Source organism: Lissotriton helveticus, chromosome 8, assembly GCF_964261635.1.
Source record: "Lissotriton helveticus chromosome 8, aLisHel1.1, whole genome shotgun sequence".
In the NCBI taxonomy this organism is placed as follows: Eukaryota; Metazoa; Chordata; class Amphibia; order Caudata; family Salamandridae; genus Lissotriton; species Lissotriton helveticus.
The window spans coordinates 1,483,246,557-1,483,266,519 of record NC_136069.1 but is presented as its reverse complement, the minus strand read 5'-3'; the positions used below and the strand labels follow the sequence as shown (position 1 = coordinate 1,483,266,519).

Genomic DNA, 19,963 nt, shown 5'->3' with positions numbered 1-19,963 from the left:
TCACAGGAATGTCCTCTTCAGCTTTTTTTTTTTTTAATGTTCATTGAGCCACGCAGGGATCTCTCTTATGGTCTTTTGAGAACTTTATGTCCTTGGATTTTGAGTGGAAGGTGGTCCAAACTCTTGAGGTGATTCTCACAGATCACAGAAGCCAAGTGCCGCAGGTTCAGTCCATCTGGTATCTTTTTACAAGTCCAGCAGTGTTCTGAGGATAGTTGGGTGAGGGTCCAGCTTTATAGCATGTGCCATCCTGTGGTTGGGGGACACCCTAAGACACTCCTAGCTCCTCTCAGATCAATGTAGGTGCTTAGGTCCTGACCTTTCTCTTATTTCAGTAGATCCTTGCCTTTCTGCAAACAGGACCAAAATGCCATGTGTCTGAGCATTTTCGAGATGATGAAGGTCTTCAGTCACACCAAACGTGGGCTCTTAGGGCTAGGTGTATGTTTTTGTTGAGTGTATTATGGTAATTCAAGTGTTAACACCACCATCTCTATTGAAGCAGGTAACAAATCGAGAGACAGGGTATAGTCTGTTTCGACATGTTTTAGGGGTCCAAGCACATATTTTGGGCACAGGAGAACAGTCTCCCAGTATGCAGAGTCCTTATTGTTGTTTAACATTGCTGTGAACATGAATGTGGGGAACACATTATTTAGAACGAGTGTCAATAAAAAAAGATTCACATATGTATATTTACAGTGTAGATTACAAAGTCTGTTATTATCACATTGTTGTATAATTGACTTGTGGCTTAAAGAACCTACTGCTTGAATTTAGAATATCTTTTCAAAGGTAACTGTCTGAGGTCATGCCCACCAGGTATAGTTGACTGTTTGACTGTTTCTCTCACTGCACGGTTCTAATCCCTCGTGCTCTGGTTACTATTACTGAAATCATTATTGGTTTTGTTCTATTATTTAATCATATAACTTGCCAGGGTTATACTGAGTGCCAATGACAGCTGAGTCCGAAGAACAGCCAGACCTGGTAAGTAACTCAGGCCTCCTGTAACTAGCAGGTGCTCTGTGGGACCTGCTGTAGTGCAAGAAAAATGGCAACTGCTGTCTTCCACTTCCATTGTGCACAATACAGTAATTGATGATGTGCATAAGGGGAAAAGAAAAGCATTGCCATTGCATGCATTTCAAAATAAAGCCACGTAGTAATTGGTGATGTCTTTCAATTCTCCTGCCCCCGCACTGCCTTGTTAGCACAGCCCCAGGGGACGAGCCAGCCTGACCACCAGAAAGAACCCAGGCTTTGCTCTCATGCTGTTTATATGTAAAGCTGCATGAGAACAATGCAAGGACTGTTTGGGGCAGGTGAACCAAACACTCAAAAGGAGACCAAAGGTCTGTGCTGTGTTCCCTCTTCCTTTTTGAGAGGCCTGAAAAGCGCATATCAGGTTAGCCAGAGTCCGAGATCTGTCCAACCTGTCTTTGACCCTGCTGCCTGAGGCTGCCGTTGCCAATCAACACTGGATTGGCCCACCCTGCCTAGCTGCAACGCCCTACCTGACAAACTAACTCAGCAGCCAGGGAACATGGGAAACAACTATTTTTACGAAACAATGGACTTTAAATATAAACACTCCTGGTGACTCACCGTGGGGTTCAACACCCCAATAGAAGAACCACTACTGTTGCAGGGCACTCATTATGGGAAGGATAGGAAAACATATGCATACATACATCTGCCTTTTGAAAAGTAGTACAAGATAAGAGAGAAAGGTGCCTAAAATGAACCCTATATGAATAACCTCAAGGGTAGATCAGGTATTACATGCAGGTGTACCATTTTGATGAAGCACAGGTTTAGATCTTAGTTGTTTCACTCATCAGAGTTTAAGTTGTTAATAGTGTATAGGTTTTTTGTTATGTTTTTCAATTCATTTTAATTCTTTTTTAAAGAAGTTCAAATTTGACCTAATATGAGCATTCAGATGCCATACAGCTAAACACAAAGATATACATAGACAAATCTGTAACACAAGACACATACTGTTGGTGGTGGATTTTAGTCTTGGTTCTTCAGCGGAGTTTTTCCAGAGATAATAGACACATATTACACCAAAATGCTGTAAGAATAATTTTCCAAATCCTTCAATATATTTAGATGAAAATAAAGCAATGAATGTATTATTTTATACTTTTATTTTCATGTCAATTCATCTCTGGCTACCACTGCTAATAAACCTAGTGTTGTAAGGAACTCCAAACCGACAAGGTTTCTTTAAATTGTCTGTTTTACAAGCACAGAGGGCGGTGCAGTATTTGTTTTAGTTGAAAGAAAACATTCTCGAAGATTAGCTTGTATAACATTATTAAACCTACAGAAAGTAGTACTGTAGTTGTAAAAAGTAATCCATGGAGATCATGAAAGAGCATAATAACAATAACTTACATAATCATATTATAAAATATTGTGAACTAATGATTTAAGAAAGAAAAAACATGTATATGGCTACAATATGAACTGAAGAACTAAGATATTGTAGACTTACAATACATTAGAGTTGTGTATGTATAAGAGTCCAGAGTAAACTACGTTAGCATTAGGAACAGTAGAATCATTACGGGGACATAATAGTGAATATTCACAACATCGTAGAATAATTATGCAATTCCACCAAACTTTACCAGATAGCAAGCTTGCATCTTTCCAGTTCCAGTTGGAAGTGATTATTTAACTGCTATAGATATGAGAAAGTCAAAAAGTTTTGAATCACCAGTTGTTAGTAAATGTGGAAGGGCCTGAGATATCTAGATAAGTATGTTAAATTATAAAGGAACTTGTAGTTGAAAAATCTGTAAAATAATATCCTATACTTCCATCCAAAAGGTAATAAATAACAGGACAATCGTACAGTATATGCTGCAAACTTTCCCAAATGTGTTTTACAGTGATAGCAGTTTGGCGTGTCAGTTAGTTTCACCTTAAACACTTTAGCTGGACACCAAAAACATTTGAATAGCAGGTGTATATTAGTTTCTATCAGAGTAGCAGGGAAGTACACTGCAATGTTACATAACCAATTTGATTTTGATTGTGTAATAGAAGGATTATCTAAGTCCGAAGACCATCTGTGGGCTAAGTTAACAAAAAGGTTTGATGTAATGGTGAGTTTAAAAAAGAAACTTTGGATGCAATATGACCTGACCTACTAAAAAGGCTTAGATAGAATTCCATATTAGAAAGTTTAGCAAATGGTAGTAAATTATTATAAGTATCAAAAATGGATTTACATAACAGTTCATATTTAGAAAAGTCAGATCGCAGTAGATGGTATTTGGTTCTTAATTCTGAAAAAGAGTAAAACATATCTCCTTGACAAAGGTCACCGATATATAAAATGCCAGTTGTAATCCACAAATTTCAGAAAGATATAGGTTTATTGGTCATTATGTTGGGGTTGTGCCAAAGTGAGACCTTTTTAAAGATCGGATATTAATATCAGATTCATCATACAAAGAAAGTAATGCTAATTTAGTGGCATGTAATATGGACAAAAGCTCAACAACAGATTTGTGTTTGAATGGAAAGCAGTTTATTTAGAATTGTTTTCACCAGTATTTGAGGTAAATAAAAAGTAGTGTGCAATAGTTAAATAATGTAACCTAGTAGTGTGTGCCACTTTGCATTAGATTTTAGGAAAGCTGATAATCAATAAAAGGATTTGCAGTTGATTAATATATGAGATAATTCGTTTTGAAATCGGTCTTGTCTAGTGTTTGATGTTTCTTGGATTTGGTATTATCTTTTGAATGATTCACAGCCAATGTGGGTGATACATTATGTGATAGACCTGACGTGTTTGTGCTAGATTAGGGAGTGATGATCAAACCGGTACAACATAACAGGAACATTTTGCTGGATTCGCCTACATTCAGTGGCGAAGTCATGAAAAGAATCTGCATACCTAGTTCCAATTACACACCCCAATAATCTCAAATTTAACTAGGGGGCAGGAATGATCGGAACTTTCCAAATGTATGATTTTTGTGTCAGTTGATGTTTGAAAGGAAAGCACTTTCCAGACAGTGAATGCCTCAGATTTTTAATGGAGCGGTCTACCTGGGTATTTTCACTAAACGTTCTTATTGTCACTCACATAACATTAACTACCTATGCAGATAATTACAAGCAATCGCCTTGCATCAATCAACAAGATTTTATTTTATTTATAACAGCTAAGGCCTGTACAATGATTAATGTTTTCATACTATTTTCCCTTTCTCTAGAAAACAGATAAGTACAGTAGCTATCCAGTTTATCACACAGGGTATGAGACCTTCGAGCTGGTAGAAAGATTCTATGACCCTACGTTTGAGAAGCAGTTGGCAGTAGCACAGTTGCGTGGAGGACTTGTTTATGAACTAGCCAACTCCAGGATCATCCCATTTAATGCACAGGATTATGCTGAGGCCTTGAAAAGTTATTCTGACAGCATCTATATAATTGCTCAGCAGCATGAAACACAACTTCAGCAATATGGTGTTTCATTTGGTAAGTATTGGCATGCAACGATCTAACAAAACTTGTCTAAATCTTTTTCTGGCAAATTTCACCATAAATATTTTTTAATCCCTCACTCTCACCGAAGTGGCCATAGGGTTGATACTAGTGAACGGGTGTGCACCTGCCTTGTGTGCTCGTATGCTAACTTGCATAATCCGTCTATTATTATGCAATTAGCAGAGAAATGTATGCATTCGGGTCTCAAATGTTAAGTTAGATGCCCTCCTTTTGTCTTTCTTAAACTTTACATCATTTTAACAGTTTAAAATATTTAACTTTTCCAGACTCACTTTTTTCTGCTGTGGAAAACTTTACGAATGCTTCCATTGAGTTCCATAACCGACTTGAGCAACTAGACACGAATAAGTAAGTTCAATCAGTTTTCAATCTTGTTATGGCCCTCAGTGGTCTGAACTGTTGTGTTGTTTCTAATGATTAAAACAATCATGTCACCCGGGTTTCTCCAGGTCCTTTAATAATGTAGCTTAACCAAAAAAGAAAATATAAATTAAGGAAAAAGCTAACTAAAATTAGTGACGACCTTCTCAGACAGATAGATACTCCTGGCGGGTTTACCCAGAGTTGGAAATGCTCCGCCCCTTACTAAATTTCTCAATTTAAAAATGTGATTAGTGGTATTATGTTGGAAGTACCTTACAGGTGACAATGTACAGATCTCGCCCTCAGTCAGAAGGCATTCTTAAATCTTAAATGTGCTCATTAATGTATTAATGTTCCTTATGAAGAGCGTGCTGATGAGTCCAACTTATCCTCTGTTTTCTTGTTACAAAACTTACGAAGTATACCTATTTAATAGATGTGTCCTGACTGTCCCCAGTGTTTAACAGTCTTTTGAGAATTTGTCATATAGAAATGTTGTTCCATGCATAACATTTACATGCACTGCCTCGTTACTTTTAGAATTATAGATGGTAACAGTGAATAATGAGGGGTGTTTTTCATGTTCTAAATAACATCAAATATACAAACGAGCAAAACTCGAGTTGTCCATGATGTTGTTCAGAACCCTGGGTCGTAAAACATCACTGTTATTCAGTTTTACCCATGTACAGTTCTATGTTATGTATAGCCTTTGCACACACATCCATCCCATAACCAAAGGGTTCCTGTCACCCTACCACACTCCCTCTGTATATACCCTCACCCTCTCCAAATAAAAAAATAAACGCATGGCCAAATGTCACCTACGCCAACCTTCACCACCATTGCCTAAGGATCTCTGTGAATGTCATACTTATAGATTCTTTACTAGGAAATTGTGCCAAGGATAAGCCAATTGTAGGCATAAGTTTTTGCTCTGAGAGTGCCTGAATAGTCCAGTAAGCTGGTGGGCGGCTTCGTTTTTTCAGCCATTTAAGAGGATTGCAATGGAGCTCTACCAGTTACATTGCAAATTGTGTTGTGCCCAGACTTCCTCAGGGCTTTTTTGGCAAATGAGATGGCTTCGATGTATTATACTCTATATTCCATCGCTCCTACTTCCCTTCTCATCTGCAACATTGTTAGGGAGAGTTAGCCTCCCTGAGAATCTGGAGCAGGACTTGTGGTGCCTACCCTCCAAGATGGCAGTGCTTTATTGTGGTCACATCTGAGCCTTGGTGCCCTGAGGTGCTGCAGTCAGGGTGAGTATCATCTGCCTGCTACAGACCACCTATTGGCAGAAGAAGATAAGTTGTGGTGATGTCCTGACAGATTATCTAGCAAACATGAAGTATATATAACCTATACCAGGGATGCCCGTGCCAGATTAGTCTCTCTTGCACTGTGGAGAACAAAAGGTGCACTTTGTGAAGGATAATACACAATTCGGGGCATACACCACACTGTTTCTCCAGGAGTGGAACCTATTATTATTATTTTTATTTATACAATCGATCCAAAATATGATCATTCACATTTTAAACACAGTACATAAATCAATAAAAACATTAAAATGTGCACCAATATAAAAACCATTAAAAGTTATAGAATACAGTTAAACAAGCTTCTAAATCTTTCATACTCAATATATGGTACTTATCAATTTTAGTAAGAGAGTTAGAGGTTGTCCATCCTCTTTGCCTCTCTGCTTTTGAGATGAGCACATTGTGAATTGACTGATAAATATCCATTATTTAGCCCAAAAAATGTAAACTATTTTTTTATAAATGCCCTCTGATGTGTTTGGACACGAGTTTGGTGTGGGGCACATACCAGTGGAACAGATATTCAGCTGCTCCTGTGCGCGAAGTTCAAGCTCACTTTCATGGCATGAACAAACCAAAAAGCTTGATAGGAGCTCATAAACAAATGCTGAGATGGTTCTCTTCACAAATTAAGATTCACTTACAAAGTTAGAGAAGTGAATTGTGTGTGAAGGAGATTTGACGCCTTTCTATAGTGTGAAGGCATAGATTACCATGATGAAGATTTCTCAGGGAATTAGTGATGCTTCTAACAACAGACTGTATATATGCTTTATTTCATGGAGTGGAATATATGCAGATCAGGCTAGGTGAATTGATCCGAAGTTGGAGTAAGTAAAATTGATAAACTCAGGAAGCACTTGTGTTTTAACTCAGGAAAGTAGTAGACAAGAGGTAAGAGTGTGATGTCTTGTCTCAGCAAATCTATGTGGACATAAATGGCCTGTGGGAGATGCCTGAGACTTGGAAAATAAAAGAATGTGTGCAAACACTTGTTCTGCTAGTTTGAGGACGGTCTAATATGTCATCTCCATTTCTAGTTATGGGAGGACATAGGTTCCTTGGTCATCAAAGTACTCCAAATATGTTCTGTTGTACTACACACAACCATATTTTTAATTAAAAGCAGAAAGCTGAAATTCTTTTTATGGGTAATACCATTGAAGATGGCAGAATCGAGAATATTCCACAGTGTTTCTTTTCAAATTCCAGCCCTGCTGCCCAGAGAGCAGGTTGATCTTATCACTGAGTCAAGATCACTTTATTAGAGAAAGAAGTGGTGTATGCCACGTTGTGGTCTGCTGAACTCCATGTGATGAGAAATGACTATTGTTACTTCCCCCAAGGCTTGATATCAGCATTAGAGCTCGCCAAAATGATCTTAGCAATCAGAGGAAATTCTTTAGCAAGTGCCCAAATTAGAATGTACCATGGCTGTGCATGTAGAAAGTTTGATGACCTTAAAAGGACATTTGACTTGTTTGTTTGTTTATAAACAAGTGAAAGTCTGGAATACTATTTTCCACAAATGTTATCTTACCATCACAGCCCATCGGTGAACATTCATCAGTTTTCAAAGTAAGTGGTTACGATCAAAACAATTAAATGGATCAGTGAATTGCGCTGAGCAGGAGGCCAAAAAGAATTTCATATATACTTTTGCAACAGATTACTGAGCCTCTCAACAAATTCCTCAAACACCCCAAGAGACGTATCCATTACTCAATCCTTAAAGTCATGCCTTGTTCAAGACCTGCTGATAAGGACCCAACCTACCCTCAAAGCAAAGTTAAGTGGAGCTCTGCACTCAAAGGTGATTATTCAGGTCAGATCACACATCTGTAATCTAGATCAGACATACCAAAAGTAAATTCTTGTGGTCCTCCATTCTGAAACACTGTTGATCTGATTTTTACATCTTAACTAATCCATTTGCTTTTCAGGGGGACCAGAATATAATCCTCTTTAGACACACCTTCAGGGTCTAGTACACATAGTGGAACGGGTCCCAAATTAAAGTGCATTTACCTGTATTATTGTCATTAGGTATTTTCTCAGATACACCCTTGTTCTGGGTTCTGATTTTCATTAGGCATCTTTTCAGACACACACTAGTTCTAAGCTTCTGGTTAATCATTCAATCGAAGTATGAAAACAGAATAGGAATTTCAAAAAAAGCTTTGGTGAATGTGATTTATTCAACTTCTAGTTATTATTTTATTATCACAACTGTATGCAGTATTTTGAGACATTTAAATAAAGGCTAAATTTATGTTAAGCAAAGTAACATTTCTTTTTATACAGCATTATTGATCTACGAATAATGAATGATCAGCTGATGCTTTTGGAAAGAGCTTTTATTGACCCACTTGGTCTTCCAGGCAGGAGATTTTACAGGTAAAAATGTACTATATATTTGCAAAAATTTTTGGTTTATGTAAATTACATATGAGCATCTGTAAAGACTGCAGTTCTGTCAGAACCTTGGGGCATATTATCAAGGACCGGTGTTAAAATTATCGCCGTTTTATTGGCAGGAAACTGCCGATAAAATGGCGATAATGGGCTTGATAATACACCTTTGTTAATTCCCATAGATGCCCATGTTAACACAAGAAAATGGGCTTCTATGGGAATTAACAAGGGCGTATTATCAAGCCCAGTATCGCCGTTTATCGGCAGTTTCCTGTCGATAAAACGGCGATAATTTTAACACTGGTCCTTGATAATATGCCCCCTTGTTCATTATGTGCCAGGATGTTTTTTACACCACAGAATATAAAGAAGGTCTTGGGATGCACAATTTGTGTTGAGCTCTAGTTGAGAACATCTTCATATTACCATCGAAAGCGATGGGTTTGTCAATTTGACACTCTAGAGTTGAAGTATTATTAGTTTCTTCCATGCTTCTAGTCAAGATGATACATGTCGGTGTAGATGCAGCATTGAAAGAAAGAGGAAATTCCCATTTTCCTATTTTAATGCTTACATAATGATTAGAAAATTGTCTGTGGCTCTAGTTCTGTAGTGGTACACTTCCCCGACATCAACATTTTGTAAAGGTTGTGATAAAAAAAAGTCAATTATGAAAAACTAATGGCTCTGATTGGGGAATTAAAAACCACTTATTAATATCAACGTACAGATGTTTTCTGGAAATTGGATGGTAATAGACACCTTTTGCAACCACGGAGTCACTATTTTTCTGAAAAAATGCAATTTAACGATAATCTACATGGAATATACAACAGAGTCAGCATTATAGTCAAGGTAACAAATAAAGGAGAAACAATGCATATATGAAGTATTCATGGTGTATATAATGGGGCCCATGGTTTGTATAATATAAATGAAGGATATCTGAACTAATGGAATCATTGCTAGGCAATACAGCAGCTAATTATATTTACTTTGTATGTCTATGCAACCTTGCTGCCAGCTGTTGGACGTGGCCCTTTTTGCCGGATCATCTGTGAACTTTGTGCCTTCCCCCTAGCTTTTTCTCTGACATGGTTTGGGTGGTTTTAGGACTCTGGGCACTTTAGCACTGCTGTCCAATGTAAAGTGTGTGTGCTCTCTGGGATAAATATGGTAAAGATTGGTCTACACCTGTTTGGCATATTTTATTTACCTGTCAGTCCCTTGTAAAGTGGTATCTCATATACCCACAGCTGGTAAATTAAATGCGACTGGTGGGCTTGCAGCACTGATTGCGCCACCCACCAAAGTAGCCTTTCAAACCTATACCAGGCCTCTGCCATTGCAGGGCCTGTGCGCGCAGTGCTGCTGTGATGTGGCACCTAAAATATGTGCCATGTCTGTGACCCCCCTTTTTACTACATGACAGTCACCCCTAAGGTAGGCCCTAGCTAGCCCTATGGGCAGGGTGTATTGTAGGTAAACGGTAGGACATGTACCTTAAGTGTGTGATATGTCCTGGTAGTGACAAACCGCCATTTTGGTTTCTCATTGCTGTGAGGCTGCCCTCCCAATGGAATGCATTGGGGATTACCTGATAAGTGTTTCCGTGATAATTCCTGATGTGAGAGGAGAAGCGTGGTCAAGATTGGTATGGTTGGAATAGTAATAATAAATGTTGCGCAATGGTGTGCGCAGATTTATTATCACTATTTTAGAAATGCCACTTCTAGAAGTTGGCATTTCTATGTGCTATGTGTCTGCCTGCCTGATGTGGATTGCATGTTTGGTTTTTGAGTGACAGGGGCTGGTGAGGTGTTTGTGGCTCCAGGGAGGGCAGGGTGAGACAGCACAAGGCTGAATGGGACATCTGCATTTGGAGTAGTGGGAGGAGTAGTCCCCTGACCCTGAATAGGTCTGTGGCTGCTAGGGGAATGCTGGCTCCACCCCCCTGTGGCGTGTCTGATGACGAACCCCCACCTGACAAAGGGGAAGAGGAGCCTTGTCAACAAAATGCTGCAAAAACCCCCAGAACCAGCTCAGAGTGGTTCCCCCAAGCCTTGTGCCAGGGCAGACAAAGAAGAAATGTGGTATAAATATTGGGGCTGTGACCCCATGAAAATGTTGTGCTTTTGTGCTTCCAGGCGATTTGCTGCTGCTGGGCCCCAGGAGGAACCGCCACGAGGGACTGTCTTCCTGATGGAGGGCCCTGTATGCTGTCCTGCCTGGGCCCAGCTGTGTCCCCTGAACCTTGAGAACGCTAGCGCCTTGAAAACCCTCTACTCTTTATTGCCAGGAGAAGAGGAGCGCCTGGCCTCTGCATTTTGATGCACATTAAAGGGGGGAGCCTACCCCGCGTTTTGCCAGAGAACTGGAGCGGGAGCTTACCCCCCCCAGGAGCCTCTAAACGTGGGCTTGTGTATGAGATGCCGGACCGGCAGAGAAAACAGGAAGTCAGGCGGGCCGCCTGACCGGGGGCGGAGCTGAGCCCCGACGAAGCCCTGTGGTGGGTTGCCACAAGGGAAGTCAGGCCAAGGAAGGCGGGCCCCCGTGAGCTGGTGGGAGCCCCACGTATGCCCAAGAGGAGCCGGAGCCGTGCGGGCTCCATTGCCGCCTTCTGGGCAAGAGAGCCACTGGAGGCTTTGCTTCGTGCCCAGCCCACCTGGTTCCCCATGAGGAGGAGGCGGCTGTGCTGCGTGAGTGCAGCCTTGAAGAGGCGCGCTGTGGACAAGGCCGGACTGGCTACCGGGCAGTTTAGAATGCTGCTGAGCTGGGGGCTGATTTCGTTCATGGAGACCTGCGTGTGCTAAATTAAATTCGTTTTGCTTTAATTATTTCGAAGCACACGCAGGTCTCCATGAACAAAATCAGCCCCCACCGCAGTGGAAACAAACCCCAGCTCGGCAGCATTCCAAACTGCCCGGGAGTCAGTCCGGCCCTGGCTGTGGAAGCAGGAAAACCAGAGCCCCGAGAGGAGGGGGTTCGACTGGAGCCTCGCCGACTCTTATCCCAGATCGAAATGAGTCTCCCTGACTGGAGGAGTCTACACTCAAAGCCCCGGTGAGTGGGGGCTAAATGGGGAGCTGTGTCGGCTTTCCTCAGGCATGGTGGCCAAACTTAGAGATAGTATAGCTGCGCCACCTGAGTGCGGGCAGCTACAACAAAGGGGGCATTTATTTTTTTGGGCACCAGGAGGAGCCTATTGATCGGGGCTCCTCAAGGCACAGTTGGTGCCCGAGCTACAAATTCTACAGCTGCACCGCAAGAGAGAGCGGGTACCTGCAACGTTTGGGCAAGTTTATCTTTGGAGTCCCGGAGTGGGACGTCCACGGCACAGTTGGTGTCATTGCCATTTTCCTTTGGGTGCATTTTCTTTTGGTGATGAGAAGGGAGTGAGATACACTCCCCCGCCCCCAGTGTATTGCACCCTATGACTTTGCTGCTCTTGCAGCCCTATGGCTAATTGAGAAGCCCTATCTTCGAGCCCTGACTTTCTGGACATAGGGCATTGGAGCCCCAGAGAAAGGCCAGTTGGCCTGGTGTAATTTCAATGTTTAGGCCAAATGTCCTACTGTGTTTTAGGCTAAGGTGATTTATGCCCAGGGTGTTTATGCTTCTGGTGTTTAGGATAATGTGTTCATGCTGGTGATCTATTGCCTAATGTGATCATGCATCATGTGTTTATGTTGCTATGGTGATATAATGCTGAGTACAGTATTTTACCAGTAGTTGCTGGTTGTGATATTTCTACTGCTTGTGATGATTCTGACAGTAGCCCGATTGGCCCGGTCACCTGTATATAATCTCCTGTAAAAATTGCCTAGTGCCAGTTGGCACAGTGTTTATTGTGTGACTATGATTCTAATGTGGTTTGGATAATACAACGGCTATTTTTATATAACCTTGTGTGGAGTTGTTTCTTTTGTAGTGTGCTAGTGTGTTGCTGCTGTGTGTGTGTTGCACAAACCTCTTACAAAGGCCTCTGGGATAAGCCTGACTGCTCGTGCAAAGCTACCAAGGGGGTAAGCAGGGGTTATCTTCAGTGTGTAACTCCCTTGCCCTGACTAGAGTGGTGGTTTCTGCCTGGCTTAGGCGCATGCCCTAGCCAACCAGAAATCCAATTTCTAACATTGGTTGTCAGCGGTGATTATTGGACTTGGGTTTGCGCAGTACCACAGCGACAACTGCTTGGACTACAAACTCTGCATTTAGAGAATCACATGTTTGGGGATAATTTTTCCTGAGTTTTTTTCTCCTTAAAAGTGTCTTTTTGGAATTGTTTATTCTTGCTTTAGTTCTTGCACCTAGGTCTCCCGTGTTGCACCTGTTTATTTGGTGCCTTGCCAAAATGGATTCTACCTTTAGGTTTTATAATCTGTTCAAATACAGTAGGGGGGAGTTCATGGATTTCTGTGAGGAGAGATTCATAGAAATTAGTGGGTCAGGAATCTCTACTCCGGTGGCAGGATAACGTATAGTTCTAGGAGAACTATAAGAGGGAGGGTTCCCAGTTCGCATACCAAGAGGGTAATGGGTCTGAAGAGTTTGAAGAGGAGGAAGAAGATGGCAGGGATGCCAGTAGAGAGTGAGGACCCCATAGATAGGGAGTCCCTTGCTGTGTCAAGTTCCAGGGGCAGCACCCCCATCCCTTTCCCTGTCCCCAGGGGAGCGGTTAGATAAGAAGGAAGAAAGGGAGCATGAGCTGGCTTTACAGAAGCTCCAGAAGGAGAGCCATGAGAATACGGAGGCTCAGAAATTGGAGTTGGAGCATAAGATGTTAGCTTAGAGTAAAAAAAGGCCTTGTTGGCCCAGAAGTTGAGTCTCAAGGTTTTGGGCCTTGAAGAGAAGAATCTAGAGACTTGGAGGGTCCTAGCGCAGTAGAGGATGGCGGAGGCAGAGAGGGCCTTCACCAGGGAGAAACTAGCTCTGGAGGGTAGGTTAACCCCTGAGTGCAGTTTTAGTTGCCTGGATTCACCAATGAGGGTGGGGTGCAGGGGTGGCAGCAGTATGGGGTCCAGTGCAGGAAGTCCCACTCCCAGATCCCAGAGTATGGTGCCTGGTTCCCGGGAAGAAGGGTGCAGATTCAGGATCAGGGGCCCTAGAACACTGTATCGCCAGTCTTGGGGGGTGTTTGTGGATGTGTGTTGTGATGCACTGGAGGATTGGGTGATGGTTAGCATGGCAAATGATTTTGAAGGGCTGTTCAATCTGGTTGTCAGAGAGCACATATTCAGTAATTGTTTTCCGGGGTTGCGCCAACATCTGTTGGAGTGTGAGTTCTCTGATCCTAGGGAACTTGCACGGGAGGCAGACCTCTGGGTGGTTGCCAGAGATTCTGAAGAGGCATTGGGGAGTGACCCTAAGGGGAGCGGCTCCGGTATTTCCCATTCCAGAGTGGCGGGAGAGGTTCAGAGTAGACCAGCTAGGTCCTGTTCTAGTGGGAAGGTTGTAGGGCCTCATGTCCTGTCTCCTAGGAGAAGGAGTGAGAATGGGATATGTCCCGAAAGTGCCCAACTTCAGGCTCAGGGCCTGGATTGTTCCTCAAGGGAACACCAGGTAGGGAGCCTAGTCTGTCCTGATGGGCCGCCCGTTGAGGTGGAGCTCCTAGTGTCAGGAGAACTTGGAGTGTCTGTAAGCAGGCCTCCATCAGTTCTGGTGCCTGGCAGTGCCACTCCTAAGTGGAGGGTGCAGATGTCCAGATTGAGGGGTGAGAGGGGGAAAGAGTCAGGGGCCAGCCAGAAGGGCTGAGTCTCCAAGGAATGACCATGGTCACGCCACATCTGTCCTGGGGGATCTTCACACACAGATGGACAACGGTTGAGAGATCTGCACCAGGCATACTTTCACACGACACATCAGTTATGTGTTACCCTCGGGGGGCATGTGTGCTCCCAAGGAAGTCATGGTGCACCGGGCAAGTGTTCAACCGCAGGGTTCAGTCCCTGGGTTGGGAGGCACGGTTCAGGGTATGCCTGACCTGGAAGGAAGGACAACTGTAAAGAGTGTCCTGACCAATGTAGCTTCTAGGGGTACCACTCTAGTTGGGAGGGTGCAGAACTTTGGAAGGGGGTGCAGAGGGAGGGAGTCCTTGCCTCTGACCCCGGTGCAACCTGAGGGTTTAGATCCCAGGTTGGTAAATCAGTTGCAGGGTCAACGGCCCTGAACTGGTGGGAGATTTGTGTTCTGAGGTTGCCTCTCATAGGAGGAGACGGCGGAACTCCGGAAGGAGAGATAGGAGATAGAGAGCCTCACCCGTGACTTCTGGTCAGCCTGAGGTTGCGGACCCTAGGTTAGAGGATCAGTGGCAGCTTAGAACTGCACTTAGAGGAATGGTTACTATGTGCCAGGGCTTCCTGCCCCTCTCTGCAGATTGGCGAGGACCAGAGACATCTGGGTGGGCTAGGGCCTTGGACAGCTAGGAAGAACAGGTGGGGTAGCCTAGTTGGTCCTGGGAGCTTTGACAGAGGGAACCACATGGATTCAGAGTGCCGTAGAACTGGAAGGTGTCCCTGCAGTTGCGGGTCCACGTCCGTGTTCTATCGCTCAAATCAGGGAAGCCCATCAAGGTGGTGATTGGTCTACCCTGCGTTTTGGCTGGAGGGGGGTTATGTTGGACGTGGCCCTTTGTGCAGGTTCATCCATGAACTTTTTGCCTTCCTCCTAGCCTTTTCTCTGACATGGTCTTCGGGGTTTTAGGACTCTGGGCACTTTAGCACTGCTGCCAAGTGTAAAGTGTGTGTGCTCTCTGTGATAAATATGGTGACGATTGGTCTACATCTGTATGGCATATTTAATTTACCTGTCTGTCCCTTGTAAAGTGGTATCTTATATACACAGGGCTGGTAAACTAAATGCTAGTGGTGGGCTTGCAGCGCTGATTGCGCCACCCACCAAAGTAGCTTTTCAAACCTGTCCCAGGCCTCTGCCATTGCAGGGCCTGTGCGTGTAGTGCTACTGCTACTGCCACTGTGACGTGGCACCTAAAGTGTGTGCCATGTCTGTGACCCCCCTTTTACCACACCTCAGTCACCACTAAGGTAGGCCCTAGCTAGCCCTACGGGCAGGGTGTGATGTAGGTCAAAGGTAGGACATGTACTGTTGCGGGGATTTTGCTCATACACAGAACTATGCATAAGAAAACAGGACGTCAGTAAATAGGGGTGTACTCCTATCACCGTAGTACCCAAAATCCCAACCGACTAGCAAAAGTGTCTCATTCGGTCTCCTACAAATATCAAGAAGCTATGAATGTTTAGACAACCCAGAACAGGAGCACTCCCGACCCACCTGAGAGTCACGGGAATAAGACAATCTTTTGCTCTCTCGCACTTGTACACAATAAGAATAATCAATCACTAAATAAGTTTAAAATGTTTATTTTGACTATAGTGATTCATAAAACAGTATGCGAACCACGACCAGCAGCAAAATGCATAAAGATAACATCGTTAGCATTGTTACAATACCATGGAATACAAAAGGAGTCGTCATTTAATAAAGGCTGTGAAAAAGGTAATCTAATCAGGCCTAATCACCCTCCCCTTGGCAGTAAGAAGTTATTTTATATAACAGAAGATCTCTTAGGCCTTGTTAGCAGACCCCCTACCTGAAAGCCTAAATGCAAAGGTTTACATTATAGGAATAGCAGAGCTCAGCTCCATGGAATGGCTTTCTTCGAGCGTGTTGCAAAAACATGCAACAACGCTATTCTTCCATATTGCAGCTTTTGGTAACATATTTTGTCTAGGTAATAGGGACTGACCAGAACAGATTAACAAGAGACATTGTTGATCGACCTTGCACATTATTTTCAGACAGAATTGAAGGGAAAGCTGAGAACGTGAAAAACAATCTGTTATCATGTACAAGGCAAAGGCAAAGCATCGCGAAAACAAATTCTTAGCAGAGGCATACAGAAAAACAGCAGCATAGGTCAAGAAAAACTCATGCTAACTTAGCAATGTTGACAATGTATCCACGGGCCACAGAACCCCATAAAACACCCTCCCCCTGGTAAGTCAGTAGGACATAGACAGAAGAACAAAAAAACAGAGTTCGAAAGCCAGGCAGTGTTCAAAATATCGTTGAAGGACTTTAAAAAAAAAAAGTCACATCGGAGAAAAAAGGGAAAGTTTGAAGAAAAAGTTTAAGGCACTCTGAGCTTGAAAAAAGAGTCTGTATGACCGATGACATAAGTAGTCAATCTATGAAAGTTTGTGGGCAAAGGAATGCAATTCCTTCCAATAGTTCATTCTTGTCATTGGTAGAAAAAAGGGATGACATCCAATCAAGTACGTCGAAGGAACCATCATGTTCCTCACAAATAGGAGCATCCAAAACTAGAATTGGTAAACTTGTGTGGTATTCAATTAAAACTATGTTGTAGGAAAGTCTGCGCAACTGCACAGATATCCCATTGAGCCAAATTTCCAAGTAAAGCTGCACGCGTCATCTGACCATCCACAGAACAAGCCTCGTCATGCGCCTCCAAGGGACCCATCAACCGACTGAAATCAGGGATAAGCAAAGTTCCTTCGCCCAGGAGGAATTGCATCTTTTGCAATGAAGCACTAGTTGCAGGCAAGGATAATAGGAACCCGAAATGTCAAGTCGTACAGTTGTAGCTGGGCCGACCGGTGCAGAGCCACAAAGCGAACAGCCATTACGAAGCACAATGAGAAGAAGCAGGACACCAGCTGCCAGCGCCAACATTAAGGGGAACCCTCCGGAAACGCTGGAAAATATAGAATGAATTAACCAAACAGCAGAGTCCGTTTCTGCTACAAAGAACAGCAAAGGCTCCAGTTGTTCAATATATAACAGCGTATATATAGCATCTTTCATGGACATAAACCTCTGTTTATCAGTAAGGTGAAAAGGCAAAAATAAAGCAGTGGCATTCAAATAATCCCAAGGCACTTTACCCATTTTCAGTGTCTGCAATGTCCAAGCAAATTGCATGACTGACCTTAACTGATTCTTATCATGATATAACACTGAAACATCACTTTGCACAATATCTATTACAGAAGAAACAATATTGTCTAAGGTGTAAATACATGTAGAAAGTGTGTTAATGCTGTTGTTCACTACAGCAAGGACTTTTTCTAAATTACTCTAGAAATCAAATCGAGAGTGAAGAGGAAAAAAGTAGAATCATCCTCCTCTCAATACTGTTTTACAAAACAGAGATTCCACCGTTATTTTACTTGATACCTTGATATCTTAATGGTTTTAATCAAAAGGATGGTACTGAAAAATCAAGCGCCTTCTCATTGATGTTAGAAGGGCAATCCTAATGAAATTGTAAAATACCCCGCACACACTGAAACCTGATTCAGTGTCATGCTTCATCATTGGGGTCTTTCCGGCCCTCTATGGGGCGGGGCGTGCTACAACCTGCGTAGACGCGGGAGCACTTTTATTCATGATAGGGATTATATGTTGTGCCTGGGGAGGTAGGGTCATGAAAAATAGTGAAACAAATCATTTAAAAATTCCCTGGCTAGTGGAAAAAAAATACCTTTATTGCCTTCCCTAGCTAGAAATAGTAAAAATGGGGAAGTATAGATGGTGTACTTTAATGAGTCACTTTCTACAAGGTCAACATGTTTCAGAAGCCATCCCCCTGGCTTACTTCCTCAGGACCAAGAACGATCCCTACTTCACTGTTTCCAATGAAATGATAATTTAATAGTACCTACGCCTGCTGGTCTCTAGTACTTATTCAATATGCCTAAATCTAGCATTCAAAATAATACCATTGGTATTCTTGCCAAGTCTCTGTAAGGAAAAACACATGGGATAAACAGCATATCTCAATATTTATCACGCATTGTATTCACATCACCATCATGTGGAAGGTATCGTGGTAAATACCACTGTGATATATTTCTCTTTTTCATTGGACACATTATATTCATGCTTCCAGTGGGTGCAGTGCAACCCAATAGTGAAATTCACTCGCTCACAAGAATTAAAAACACTTCTCACAGCAGTTTATATTGTTTCTTATGTATGACCTAAGTTGCACACTTATTTACGTCTCATACATACATTATTTTAGGCTCCAGAACGCTTGTACTCTCCCACATCACGTTTTTGTGAAATTGGCATACATACGAACGTTCACTCAAATACATTCATACATCTAAACCATGTTATTGTGATAAACTGGTATACATTTCTAAATTAGCCTGATCAATTTAACGTAGACTGAAGGCAGCTTCCATCTGTAAATATTTCCAAATTTCTTTATAAGCGGATAAATAAATCGCTTGGCTCTTGGATTACGTGGGCCCAGGAGAAAGTCAACCAAATCAATATCGTTAGATAAGAGGGAAAGGTGTTGTTTCACCAATGGAGCAGGAGGAGGAATCGCCATCGTCCACAGGAACACTCTCAAAGTCTCAACCAACACCGATGACACACTCAGCACCGCCGAACATCTGCACTTCCAGATTCACACCGATCCCAACACCACCCTCAGAGGAACCCTCGTCTACAGACCCCCCCGGACCCTGAGCACAGTTCAGCAACTCCATCACCGACCTCATCAGTACACACGCCCTCACCTCCACGGACTACATCCTCCTCGGGGACCTGAACTTCCACCTCGAGAACAACAACGACACCAACTCCACCACCCCGATCGAAAACCTCACCAACCTCGGACTCAGACAACTCGTCACTACCCCCACCAACTCCGCCGGCCACACGCTTGATCCCATCTTCTCCGCAAGCTCCCACATCTCCTTCAACCACACCACCGAGCTCCACTGGACCGATTACCGCTGCATCCACTTCACCTTCCGGAAACCCACCACGCACCACTGCACCCAACAGATGCCACGCCGCTGCTAGAGCAAAGTCACAGAAGGCCAGCTTTCCACCACCCTCGCCCGGAGCCCACCCGCAGACCCGACCGACCCCGACACCGCCGCTCGCAATCTCAGACAGTGGATTAACAACTGCGCTAACACCCTCGCCCCGCTCAAGAAACCCTCCAACACCCACACCAGGAAGAAAGACAGCTGGTTCACCGAAGACCTCCAGGCCTCCAAGCGAACCTGCCAAAATAAGTGGATCCGTGAACGAACTCCAGAAAGCTACACAGCCCTCAAGAACGCCACCCGCAGACACCACCACCTCATCAGATCCACCAAAAGTACCTCCTTCAAAGACCACCTAGACAACAAGACACACAACAGCAAATAGCTCTTCAACATCGTGAAGGAACTCTCCAACCCCAGCCCCAACACCAACGACATCCTCCCTTCACAAGACCTGTGCAACTCACTGGCCACATTCTTCCATCG

At 43.2% G+C, this 19,963-nt stretch overlaps 1 protein-coding gene across 1 annotated transcript in view; it reads left to right on the top strand.

Moving 5' to 3' along the window:
- The window catches only part of LOC144772019 (N-acetylated-alpha-linked acidic dipeptidase 2-like), a 283,318-nt gene that overhangs the window by 231,626 nt on the left and 31,729 nt on the right, over positions 1–19,963 (top strand). Inside the window, exons 13-15 of the mRNA XM_078656233.1 lie at positions 4,245–4,509; positions 4,806–4,887; positions 8,532–8,624. Of these exons, the coding sequence (XP_078512359.1) occupies positions 4,245–4,509; positions 4,806–4,887; positions 8,532–8,624 (440 nt within the window). The remainder of the gene's footprint in view (positions 1–4,244; positions 4,510–4,805; positions 4,888–8,531; positions 8,625–19,963) is intronic.